This window comes from Hippocampus bargibanti, linkage group LG12 (genome assembly GCF_051943395.1).
Source record: "Hippocampus bargibanti isolate YZ-2025 linkage group LG12, ASM5194339v1, whole genome shotgun sequence".
NCBI classification, from domain to species: Eukaryota; Metazoa; Chordata; class Actinopteri; order Syngnathiformes; family Syngnathidae; genus Hippocampus; species Hippocampus bargibanti.
In genome coordinates, this window is record NC_142745.1 from 13,582,151 (window position 1) to 13,595,586 (window position 13,436).

At 38.3% G+C, this 13,436-nt stretch overlaps 1 protein-coding gene across 1 annotated transcript; it reads left to right on the forward strand.

Annotated features, from left to right (window-relative positions):
• Nucleotides 1-622: 622 nt before the first annotated feature.
• Nucleotides 623-9,419, forward strand: sh2d5 (SH2 domain containing 5). Its single transcript, XM_089011005.1, has 10 exons — nt 623-820; nt 1,925-2,009; nt 2,097-2,177; nt 2,530-2,604; nt 2,682-2,828; nt 3,969-4,169; nt 4,251-4,437; nt 6,006-6,111; nt 6,396-6,552; nt 8,166-9,419. The coding sequence occupies exons 2-10, from the start codon at nt 1,932-1,934 to the stop codon at nt 8,385-8,387; spliced, it is 1,254 nt and encodes a 417-aa protein (XP_088867131.1). The 5' UTR covers nt 623-820; nt 1,925-1,931; the 3' UTR covers nt 8,388-9,419.
• The last annotated feature ends 4,017 nt before the right edge of the window (nt 9,420-13,436 follow it).

Here is a 13,436-nt window from a genome sequence, read left to right on the forward strand (position 1 = left end):
CTACGTCATTCAAGTTTATCTACTTGCGGTTTACAAGGTACACATGGTACGTTATTCATTTGCGTAATTGTTGTAGGTCTTGTCGAACATATTGTAGTAAAATCGATATTTGTTTTATATGTCATCCTTGACACTATGAACCAAAATTGACAAATGTCAACAGCATTAACTAAAAAAATACGAGAGGCTGCCTGGTAGCCGAGTGGTAGCACGTCAACTTTTCAGTGCAAAAGCAGTTAAATTCCAGCTCCAGCCTCCCTGTATGGAATTTTTATGTTCTCCCCATTCCTCTGTGGTTTTTCTTCGGGTACTCTTGTTTCCTTCCACCTTCCCAAAACACTCTAAATTGTCCCTAAGTGCGAATGTGAGCGTGAAGTTGTTTGTTTCTTGTGATTGGTTGGCAACCACTTCAAGGTGCTCGGATAGACTCCAGCAGCCCCAACCCCCCAAAAGCAAATCTGATCATTTTTCAACGCAAAAAAATATACGAGAATATTTAAAAAGCCGAACAGCTCATAAACAAGTTCACCCGTGAGCTTGACAAATTTTAGGGGGCGGAGCAATTTCGAATTTATATCTCGTGGAGGTGTGCAACTTCCGCCTTTTGACGCATGACGTCACTAACAGTGAACGAGAAGCCACCAGAGAGCGGCAATCAAAGAGACCAACAAGCTGAGGCGAGAGGAACACAACCGAACTTCTTTTGGACATTTCCACCGTCCAGTCTTCGTCCTCCGCTCCATCTCACCTTCCACCAAGGTATCCCATTTCGGGACACCTTGGCCGGAGCACCACCGGAGCTCGGACGGTCGGAGTTCAGGTGAGTAAGGGCGACAGGGGCGTCGACAAACAGCTCCTGCTTTGAAGAGATGTGGTCCGTGAACGCAACGTGTTGGGACGCGTTCGAATATTTTCCAAACTTTTTTTACCAGGAGAAACTCGTCCAGTTAGTAAGAACATAAAGCCTGACATTATTACCTTTTTAATCACTTTCACCGAGTTTTTTTTCATCAGTGTGCGCTTTTACGTTTGCGTCTGTCTCATGGTGTATATGATTTATATATTTTTTCATCCGGCTTGCCTCGGAACGATGTTCTTTCTTGTTGATTCCGATGAGCACGCATTGAAAAAAAAATCAGACGCCGTGATATGTAAGACCACATTTAATTCACATTCATTCATCTTCTGTGTAGATAATCTCTTATTTTATTGTTTATAATTGTATCTGCTGTTTTATTGTGCTTGTCTTGTGATTGTAAACTGTAAAGTGTCAACCCATTTACGCCGAGCGTGTTCATATGAACACAAATAGATTCATTAAAATAAAATCAAAACAGAGTATCAAATAGTTTCGAACTGAGTATATAACTAACAACAATAAAGTTATATATAATTAATATTAATTAATGTGGCAACAAGCAACATTCATGCATTGGAAAATGAATTTATCTTGGGACACCTTCAGAGTGAAATCAAGCCTCATCCAAATTAACAAACTCACTAACGAACTAGCTATCTGGCTAATTACCTCACTAAATAGCTGACCAATGAACTAGCTAGCCAACTAACTAACTAGTTAACTAAATAACTAACAACTTAAACACCCAACGAACTACATAACGACCCAAATAACCAACTAGCTTATTGGGTAATCGACTAACCAACCACATAACTAGCTAGCTAACTTAAAATAACTAACTACGGTTAATAATTAAATAGACAAATAAATACATACATACCCATTGCTTTTCAGATGCAAAAACTGTCAGACCAAGTGTATAGTAAACATGCTGATTTGATAACAATCCAATCCATTTTTCAACTTTATTATTTTGGTTTATTTGACATGATAAGTTTGATGATGCTACATTCCCTCCAACGTGCTTTTAATGTTTTTATACTCCGTTGTTTTGTCCGTTAACAGAAACTGAATGCATGTGCAAAGATCTTCAGGTGTCATGGGTGAAGCAGCAGTCAGAGAGGATGGCGCAGTGATACGATCAGCTGAGGTCAGCAGTGTATTCATGCCCTTACTTGCATGTGTGTGTGTAATTTTATTTTTGTCTACCTTTAATTCATAATTTTTGGCTCCAAAGTATGTAGGATCCTTTTCGGTGGATGACAGTTGCCTGGATGATCAGATGGAGCAGCTCCATAGGAACCTAAAGATTCTGAAAGTGAGTCTGGCCACTTGATTTGCAAGTTGTTCCAGTTTCAAGACCAGTTTGGCTTTTTTTCACCCGTTGACATCAATCGTAAAACCTTAATGAAATTACACAGGGTATCATTTAAGGAACATGAAAGCAAAAAAAAACAAAAAAGCAGAGGCTTTGGTTGTCCTTTGATGCCTCTTGAATGTCTGCGCCTCTTGATTCGAGAAGACCATGTTGTGGTAGTGCATCTTATGGAAATTAGCAAAACAGCTCACAGACACATAATTAGTGTAAAGCGATAAATGATTGATTTGGTGAGTAAAAAGTCACTTTTCAAGAATATGTCCCCTTTGACTGTAATCTTTCTGCTTGTCAGACATGCAAAAGGAGCAGGCCCGTGTCAATCAAGTTCTCCGTCAAAGGCGTGAAGATGTATGACGAAGATGAAACAGTATGGATGTGTATTTTATTTATTTGTTTATACATTTAGTAGCAGCGTTCAACAATTGTATGTCATCTATCTTGTAGACCCTCTTGATGGCCCACGCCCTTCGCAGAGTATCACTGTCCACCGCCCGGCCCAGCGACTCCCAGTTTGCCTTTGTCTCCCACAACCCAGGCAGCGCCGACGCCCAGTTGTACTGCCACGTTTTTCGAGCCAGGCATGCCAGAGCTGTAAGACACCAACTCGCCACCCGACATCATTGTTTATCCACAAACTAAGAGGAAGAAAACGTTAACTCATTCACTACCATTCTGCAATTTATTCGGGAATTGAAAAATATGACGTAGAGCGCCATTCGCCAATTTGTTCGTTTTTTTTTTCATGCTTGGGTGCATGAAAAAACTTTAATCATAAATATGGATTGGATTTACCTTTATTAGTCTCGCAGTGAAGAAATTTACATTTCACAACAGCAATGTTAGGAATGGAAGAGGAAATGAAAAAAAGAAGTAGAAAAACAAAATACAGGAGCTGCTGGAAAGGCAGCCACTTACGCGGCGCCATCTTGAAGTCAAAAGAAGAAGAAAAAACTAAATAACAATAACACATTGAATTGATAAGCGCCTTTCAAAACTCTCAAGGTTACTTTACAATTACAGGATAAATGTTTCTGTGGGTGAGCAGCGGCAGCCACACGCGCCGGCCAGCGTTTGCTCATACCGGATAGAAAGCTAGCTAGCTAATAGATAGCCAACTCGATAGCGAGCAAGCCGACTAGATAGCAACTATATAGTCAACTAGGGAACTAGCTACAGGGTCAACTAGGGAGCCAGCTAGAGGGTCAACTAGGGAGCTAGCCAGATGGTCAGCTAGGGAGCTAGCTGGATAGCCAGCTAGGTTGCGCTCTGTATAGCCAGCTAGGTGGCCAGCTGGATAGCCAGCTACGTGGCTCGCTGGATAGCCAGCTAGGTTGCTCGCTGGATCGCAGGGGGCTAGCTAGATATATATTGAGTTTTAGGACTACTTAAGCAGGACTACTGCGGCGTAAGAAACATTACACTCTCTTCTTTCGTCAGAAAAAAGAGCTAATTCCTAAATTATATGGGTCAGGAGTTATATGAGGTTGACTGTCCAAAATACAATGCAATACAATACATAACTTCCATTTCTCCAAACAGATTCAGAAGAAAAATGTGTGTGTGTGTGTGTGTGTGTGTGTGTGTGTGTGTGTGTGTGTGTGTGTGTGTGTGTGTGTGTGTGTGTGTGTGTGTGTGTGTGTGTGTGTGTGTGTGTGTGTGTGTGTGTGTGTGCATTGTAATCATGGATAAAGAAAGTGTGATGACCCCCCCGTCAACCCTTTTTTTTTTCAGGCCCAGTTCCTGAACCTCCTGCTGTGCCGCTGTTTCCAGCTGTCTTATTTGGAGAAGCACCCAGACGAAGCCCAGGAAGGTTCTTCTGGTTCGGCACCTCAACGTAACCCGTCGCTTCTCAACCACGGTTTCCCGCTCAGTGTTAGCGCGCTGGTGTCTTTCAGGAGAGCTCCCTTTCGCGGCTTGATGTTCGGCTCAAAGGTCATCGGATCAAGTGGTTTTAGTTTTTTTTTCACAGGTAGTTACTGACACACAATCATTGTTTGTTTTGGCCCTTTGCAGAAACATGACAAGTCATTCGACGAGCAGCAATTTGCCAACCAAGATGAAGTCTTTTCCACCTCCTCCCCATCCCTGGTGCGCAAGAAAGCCATCCGCAACAAAGTGCTACGTTCCGGGGCGTACCGTTCCTTCACGTTCACGCCGCTCAAGCAGCGGCATGTTCAGGAGCGCCTCAACGCATCACAAGGTGGGCCAGCTGTTCATAAGGCGCGCTTCAGATTCAAGGAGTTGATTAGGTAACACCCCCTTTTGGTACTTACTTGATTGATGGGGGGCCATCACGTGGAGGTGTTTCTTCATCGGCTTTCGTAAGGCTGCCACTGGGTGCTCACGTAGGAGTTTTAACAAGCTGGAACATGTTTGTCTTCATTTCTTGAGAGTACAGTGAAACACACACACACACAGATGAGGGAACGAACTTATACCTGGCTCAAAAAAGTTTATGATGCCTTGAATTTAGTGTTTACAAATGATCAATAGATGGCAAAAGATGAAGACAAAGCACAACTTTTAGCGAAATAAAACTATTCAACTCAATTTAGCATTACATTTAGCATTCTTGTCACCTAGTTAGAAATAAAATGCATTATTATTATTATTATTATTATTATTATTATTATTATTATTATTATTATAAATGAAGCTCCTCAATTCCATTCAACTAGGTTACTTGATGGCAGTAAAATTTACTTTTTAAAAATCAAATAGGTTTTTTAATTGCCTTAATAGTTCACAAAATAATGGAAACACATTTTTGTTCCCAATTTGGCTGAGCTATGGACTGATAAAATGATTCTTCTCCCCTTATGCCAGCAGATGGTCATTAAACCCGGATGGAAAGCTAGCTAGCTCACAGATAGCAAATAGATAGCTGGCTAGATAGCTTGATAGCTACATAGCTAATAGATAGCCAGCCAGATAGCAAGCAGGCCAGCCAGACAGCAAATTGATAGCAAATTGATAGCAAATAGATAGCAAATAGACAGCTAGCTAGATAGATATTGAGTTTTTGGACAACATAAACATTCAATTCAGCGTAAGAAACCTTAGACCAGGGGTGTCAAAGTCAATTTTTGCCGCGCGCCATATTGTCGTTCCAATTTTCTCCCGAGGGCCGTTATGAATTTGGGGAACCATTAGAATGTTTCATCACCTCCACATATTACATACAGAACACACAACAAATTAATGACTAACTAGTTTTCAAATTTGAAGTAAAAAATAATGATTTTTATTGTGGTTGAAACATGACAAGAAATTTTGTTTCGGACTTTAGCATCATGGCACTTGACAAGTTAGTCGCTTTCGCGGGCCGAATAAAATGACGCGGAGGGCCTTGACTTGACTTTGACACCTGTGCCTTAGACTCTTTTTTTTTATCAGTAAAAAAAGTTCATTCCTAAATTATGTAGGTCTTGAGTTATATGAGCTTCATCAGACACATTACAGAGCATCCATCTGTCAATCACCCATCCTTACCTCTCTCATGAACAAGACCCGAAGATAGTTTAGCCTATCCATTGCGAGCAGGTTGTCCTTGATAGTAATTACCTCTGACCCTCCAACCATCCTGTGGCATGTTTACATTGAAAGCACATAAAAATGGTCAGAAGTGATCAACAAAGAGCTGAGGTTAGGTTCCATAATAAAGAATAATCTTAAGACGCGCTATGTAAATAGCCAACCGCAAATAGACAGGGACTTGGTTTACGTACTTCATGTGTATGACAAGGCGTCTCCATTGTGGCGCTGTAGAAAAGGACCAAGACGAGACTTTGACGAGACGATCCCGAATGCCAAGCTTGGCCGAAACCGAGGAAGCGCTGGCTCAGGCTGTTTGGTGTTGGGCCGGGATTGCAACGTGAGTGTATGCATTTGGTTTTTCTTTCATCTTTTTGCGTCAACCTCCCGAAAGAGGAGTGTGCCTTATATATGGAAAATACACTATTTATTGGAGGTGCGCCTTATATTACTTATACATTGGAAAATATGGTACTTTGGACAGGATGAAGACTAATGCTATCAGCCAACAATGATGACTGTGCCCACATTACCTGCCCCTTAGTGATCGGGACCAACAGAAAAGAAAACATTTAAACTCGCATCGCCCTTAAAAGCCCGTACATCTTTGTTTCTGTGTCGCAGTGACAGCAGTTACTCCCTCCTGGCGGATGACGTTTTAGGATCTTACCTCCTGTGCCCACATCCCAAGAAACCAAAAAGTGGATCCCTCATCATTCGCTTCCCATCTGGCCTCAAAACCTACCTCATTGATACCCGCAAAGGAAATTTCTTTTTGGAGGTACCTTTTGTCATTTACAAATGTCTTCCATGTAATCGGATTACATTAATTTAGTCCCTCCATTTTATTGTCTTAATTTCATGTTCTTTTTTTGTAGCTGCTTTAGCTTATATCTGCAAATGTTTTGTCCACACCGTTTTCAGCCTGTGTTGTTATGTATGTCAGTCTTTCCTGTCCAAAATCAGTAATGCTAGTGGATGTTATTTAAACACTTTTCAGCTGGAATGTTAAACTCATTCACTGCCAGACGTGCAAAAATACATGTCCACTCCAGTGCCAGGGTTTTTGTCTTTGTCACTAGAATTGCAGGACCCACAGAATATTGAGGTTTAGGACTATATAAACATTCAATACAGCATTAGAAAGTCTTTTTTCCTCAGAAAAAAATGTTAATTCCTCAATTATATGGGTCTGGAGTTGTATAAGCTTAAAATGAGGGCGGCTGTCCAGAATCAGAATCATCTTTATTGCCAAGTATAATACAATGCAATACATGCATATTGGTTTATATAGCGCTTTTAGATTAGCGTTTTTAGATTAGATTAGCCATACCTGTCAATGTATATGTTTTCCACATATTTTATAAGATTTTTTTATCATTTCAAATAATGTACTGCGTACTACTATTTTTATATAACAAAAAAAATAACAAAAACTTGTGAACCGATCTTCCAAAGAACATTTTGAAAAAAAAGTCCAAAAATCTGTCCACTCCAGTGTCAGGGTTTTTGTCATTTTCACTCAAATTGCAGGACCCACAGAATGTGTTTTAGGATGACATAAACATTCAATGCAGCATAAGAAACCTTAGACTCTCTTCTTTCATTTCCATCACAATAATACTTAATTGCTAAATGATATGGGTCTGGAGTTATATGAGTTTGAAATGAGGGCAGCTGTCCAAAATACAATGCATTACATCCATATTGGTTTATATAGCGCTTTAACAACAACTGTATCTGGGAAAAAGTGCTATCATGAAAGAAAAGGAAATGCTGCCCCTTGTGGAAACAAATTTGTTAGAGGCCATGGCCAGCGCTTTATCGGCACCCAAGCATGAAAAAACAAAACCCGTAAACATTTGGGAATGGCACTCTACATTATATTTTCAATTCCCGAATAAATTTGTGAATGGCAGTCAATGAGTTAAGGACTAAAAGCAGATTTAAAATCTGTTTTTGTGGGTCCAAACACTCGCCTCGATATCAGCATGTTCCCAATCTTCAGATTTGTTGGTCAGTGTAAAACTTGTTGCAACCTCGCTTGACTAGCAAAATACAGTAAAGTCTCGTTATATCGATATCGAATATATCGATAGTCCCGGTTATATCGATACTATTTCGATGCACGCACGGAGAAAATTACATGCAAACAGGCTCGGATATATTGATAGTCCCGGTTATATCGATATTTTTTCGGACTCCCTTGAATATCGATATAACGAGACTTTACTGTAGCATACTTTTATATTGCGTTTTTGTGGATTATTGAGTAGTTCTATATTGGTACGATGTAATAGTTACCAATGCACAACCCACTTGTTGGTCAATGCCATGTTTTCATATCAACGTGAAACTCACGAATCTCTTCTTTCTGTCTTTGTCACGTGACAGAAAAATAAAGCGGAATTCAGTACACTCGCAGAATTGATTGAACATTACACAGAGAACGAGGATGGACTACCATGCCGACTGAGCAGTGCACGGGTAAACCACTGCTACGAGTGGGAGGAGGAAGATGCCACAGAGCCGAAGGCCCAGGAGGTGCCCAGAAACCTGAACAAAAGCAGAATGCAGAAGATAGTGAAAGGAATGGGGATCAAATTTGGACACTAGAACTGGTCGACTGCTAATCGTTTTTTTTTTTTTTTGTTTTTTTTTTTCCATCTCATCCGTCACTCAGTCACCATAAATTTGGTCCGACACTTTAAACAACGCACCTATTAATATTCCCTGTTGGCACTCCGAGCGTTATCTCTCATATTTTGTTTATTTTGTCAAAACTGTTTTGTACTTGCTGCTTTTACATTTTTGTATACTGTATGTGTTTTTTTTAATCAATTTCCAAAGTATTTTATGGCATGTACTTATCCTTAACACATTTCCCCAGGTTGTCAAAATCTGACGGCAAAGCATTTTTCCCCCTCCCTTGTCAAGATGTTGCCAATATAATTGTTGAAATGTAATTGTTTTGTTGTTATTTATAACACCGAGTGTTATTTGTTCAGATATTATACTCGAAGTAGCATGTTCAACCAGCCTTTTATTTGAGCCTGGCCAATTTTTGTGTTGCTGTTATTTTTCTTATAACATTTTGGTTTAAGATACCAGTTTCCAAATGCAATTGAGAAATGACCCCCCCACAAAAGATTACAAAACTATATACTGCACATGTATAGGCTAGTAATCAGAATACCCGTAGGCAGAATACTAGTAATCAGATTACAGTATTATTACCTGCAAGCTGTTACTGTGATCACTTGTTATCTGATTATTTATAATCCGATTACGCTAATCTGATTACTATTAGTACTTGTGATTGCATTACTAGTAATCTGGTTACTCGTAATCTATACGTAACCTGATTGCAGTAATCTGGTTACGTGCACTTTGATTACTACTTATCAGAGTACAGTAATCATATTTCAAGTAATCTGGTTATAATTAATCTGATTGCTTTTATTACCCGTAATCAGAATACAATAATTTGATTACTAGTAGTTGGACTACAAGTAATTTGCTTACTAGTAATCTGATTACAGTAATTTGTTTATTTGTAACCTGATTACTTGTAATTTGATTACTGTTATTTGATTGCAGTAATCTGATTACTTGTACTCTGATTATTACAAATATTATTATTCATTACTTCACAGGAGCTCCCGATGGGCTGCCACCAGTTTTTGCTTTTTTTGAATGTGGCTGAGCCGATGGCCATTTTGTGTTTGGGAGCCTTTTCTGAGCGAGTGTCTTGTTCTGTAACCACAAAGGGACATACGTCTTCTTGTGCCGGTACCAAGCCCGGATAAATACAGAGGGTTGTGTCAGGAAGGGCATCCGAAGTAAAAACTTGGCCAAAACAAACATGCGGATCAAACCTCTGAAGATGGAGGACACTGATTCGCTGTGGCGACCCCTTGAAGAGAAAAGCCGCAAGGAAAAGAAGATTCCCATATTTATTCCAAACATGTTTTCTTTAATGTCTATTATTTTAGATCTCACGGATGTTATACAATTATATTTATAAATTACGTATATATATATATATAATAGTCATTACGTCATTACCAACGTCTTCGAACTATTCTACTTTTTTCAACTACTATCTAGCTATTAAAAGCATCGCACACATTGAAATTTGATATTCAATATGAAAATATTTGGCTCCCAAAAAGTTCTTTTTCCCATTCCTTGTACTTTTATTACACCCAAGTTATTAACCGTCAGTTAAATAAATGTCTACGTTTTATTTTGATTAGTTTTGCACCAACGACGTGACAGGTAAGCTTGGTCTTGTTAAAATGGCCGCCAGGTTGCCAGGCGTTGCTATGTAACGTCAAAACCGCGGCGGAGTGAGAACGGGAACGGCAAAAAGAGACCTTACACGATGACATACGAGAAGCGGAAAATTAATCATGACTGTCCACTGTTTTCTTTTGTTACCAAGCTAGTTATTTCCTCTTGAAACCCGGCAAACGTATTTTTTGGAACTGGGCCCAGTAAAGTTTTTTAAGATAGTTACCCCGTCGTTCTGGTAAGTGCTTGCGTGAAATCAACCGATATGTTCTCCGTTTAGCTACTATAGTTGGTAAACAATGAGATGTGTTGGGAAAAAATAATACAATGTTCTGTTTTGAGACATTTTTGCATTGTGTTTGCATTGTGTTTGTAGGTTATTTGAAACTACAACCAGTACTGTACTTGGTCGCACAAGTGTTGACCATAACCATTAAGTCTACACTAATCTAAATGCGGTTTTACATACTTCTAATTAACTGAGGCACATATTTTACATTGATCAATGTCTACCACAATTTAAAAAAATGATATACAAGTATGAAAATAGCCTTCAGAGACAAAGGTTTTACGGGCTGAAGTAAATAACTCGCTGGTTTAGTAGTATTAAAAAAACAAGTAATCAGATTACTGTAATGAGATTACAGTAATCAGATTACACCAGCACGAGTATTTGTAATCTGGTTGCTAGTAATCAAATAATTGGATTACAGGTAATATGTTACTAGTAATCTAATTACTGTAATCAGATTTCAAGTAGTGAGATTACAATAATCTGATTACTGCACTCTGATTATTATGAATCTGATTACTGAAAAAACACCTGACTATACATGGTGGTTTTTTAACCTAAAAACGTTTTACTATACATGGTCGTTTTTTTCAACTAAAAACGCCGTACTATACATGGTCGTTTTTTTCAGCTAAAACTCCTTACTATACATAGTCGTTTTTTTTTCCAGCTAAAAACGCCTTACTATACATGGTCGTTTTTTTCAGCCTAAAAACGGCTTGCTATACATGGTCGTTTTTTTCAACTAAAAACGCCTTACTATACATGGTGTTTTTTTTCATCTGAAAACTCCTTACTATACATGGTCGTTTTTTTCAGCTAAAAACGCCTTACTATACATTGTCGTTTTTTTCAGCCTAACAACGCATTACTATACATGGTTGTTTTTTTAACCTAAAAACGCTTTACTATATATATACATGGTCGTTTTTTTCAGCTAAAAACGCCTTACTATACATGGTCGTTTTTTTCAGCTAAAAACGCCTTACTATACATGGTGTTTTTTTCCATCTGAAAACTCCTTACTATACATGGTCGTTTTTTTCAGCTAAAAACGCCTTACTATACATGGTCGTTTTTTTCAGCTAAAAACGCCTTACTATACATGGTCGTTTTTTTCAACTACAAATGGTTTACTATACATGGTCGTTTTTTTTTCAGCTAAAAACGCCTTACTATACATGGTCGTTTTTTTCAGCCTAAAAACGGCTTGCTATACATGGTCGTTTTTTTCAGCCTAACAACGCATTACTATACATGGTTGTTTTTTTAACCTAAAAACGCTTTACTATATATACATGGTCGTTTTTTTCAGCTAAAAACGCCTTACTATACATGGTCGTATTTTTCAGCTAAAAACGCCTTACTATACATGGTCGTTTTTTTCAGCTAAAAACGCCTTACTATACATGGTCGTTTTTTTTATGCTGAAAACGCCTTACTATACATGGTCGTTTTTTTCAGCCTAAAAACGCCTTACTATACATGGTCGTTTTTTTCAGCTAAAAACGCCTTACTATACATGGTCGTTTTTTTCAGCCAAAAAACGCCTTACTATACATGGTCGTTTTTTTTTCAGCTAAAAACGCCTTACTATACATGGTCGTTTTTTTCAGCCTAAAAACGCTTTACTATACATGGTCGTTTTTTTCAGCTAAAAACGCCTTACTATACATGGTCGTTTTTTTCAGCCTAAAACGCCTTACTATACATGGTCGTTTTTTTTTTTCAGCTAAAAACGCCTGACTATACATGGTCGTTTTTTTCAGCTGAAAACGCCTTACTATACATGGTCATTTTTTTCAGCTAAAAACGCCTTACTATACATGGTCGTTTTTTTCAGCTAAAAACCCCTTACTATACATGGTCGTTTTTTTCAGCTGAAAACGCCTTACTATACATGGTCGTTTTTTTCAGCCTAAAAACGCCTTACTATATTGGTCGTTTTTTTCAGCCTAAAACGCCTTACTATACATGGTCGTTTTTTTTTTTCAGCTAAAAACGCCTGACTATACATGGTCGTTTTTTTCAGTCTAAAAACGCCTTACTATACATGGTCGTTTTTTTTCAGCTAAAAACGGCTTATTATACATGGTCGTTTTTTTTCAGCTGAAAACGCCTTACTATACATGGTCATTTTTTTCAGCCTAAAAACGCCTTACTATACATGGTCGTTTTTTTTCAGCCTAAAAATGCCTTACTATACATAGTCGTTTTTTTTCCCGCTAAAAACGCCTTACTATACATGGTTGTTTTTTTTTCAGCTAAAAACGCCTTACTATACATGGTCGTTTTTTTCAGCTAAAAACGCCTTACTATACATGGTTGTTTTTTTCAGCTGAAAACGCCTTACTATACATGGTCGTTTTTTTCAGCCTAAAAACGCTTTACTATACATGGTCGTTTTTTTCAGCTAAAAACGCCTTACTATACATGGTCGTTTTTTTCAGCTAAAAACGCCTTACTATACATGGTCGTTTTTTTCAGCCTAAAAACGCCTTACTATACATGGTTGTTTTTTTCAGCTAAAAACGCCTTACTATACATGGTCGTTTTTTTCAGCCTAAAAACGCTTTACTATACATGGTCGTTTTTTTCAGCTAAAAACGCCTTACTATACATGGTCATTTTTTTCAGCCTAAAAACGCCTTACTATACATGGTTGTTTTTTTTCAGCCTAAAAATGCCTTACTATACATAGTGGTTTTTTTTCCCGCTAAAAACGCCTTACTATACATGGTTGTTTTTTTCAACTAAAAACGCCTTACTATACATGGTCATTTTTTTCAGCCTAAAAACGCCTTACTATACATGGTCGTTTTTTTTCAGCCTATAAATGCCTTACTATACATAGTCGTTTTTTTTTCCCGCTAAAAACGCCTTACTATACATGGTTGTTTTTTTCAGCTAAAAACGCCTTACTATACATGGTCGTTTTTTTCAGCCTAAAAACGCCTTACTATTCATGGTCGTTTTTTTCAGCTAAAAACGCCTTACTATACATGGTCGTTTTTTTTCAGCTGAAAACGCCTTACTATACATGGTCATTTTTTTCAGCCTAAAAACGCCTTACTATA

Bases quoted from the DNA above. Each gene is read 5' to 3' on its own strand.
- sh2d5 (XM_089011005.1), top strand. From the start codon at position 1,932: ATGCATGTGCAAAGATCTTCAGGTGTCATGGGTGAAGCAGCAGTCAGA. The intron at 2,178-2,529 runs GTGAGTCTGGCC...TCTGCTTGTCAG, and splicing joins GGAACCTAAAGATTCTGAAA to ACATGCAAAAGGAGCAGGCC. The intron at 6,112-6,395 runs GTGAGTGTATGC...TCTGTGTCGCAG, and splicing joins TGTTGGGCCGGGATTGCAAC to TGACAGCAGTTACTCCCTCC.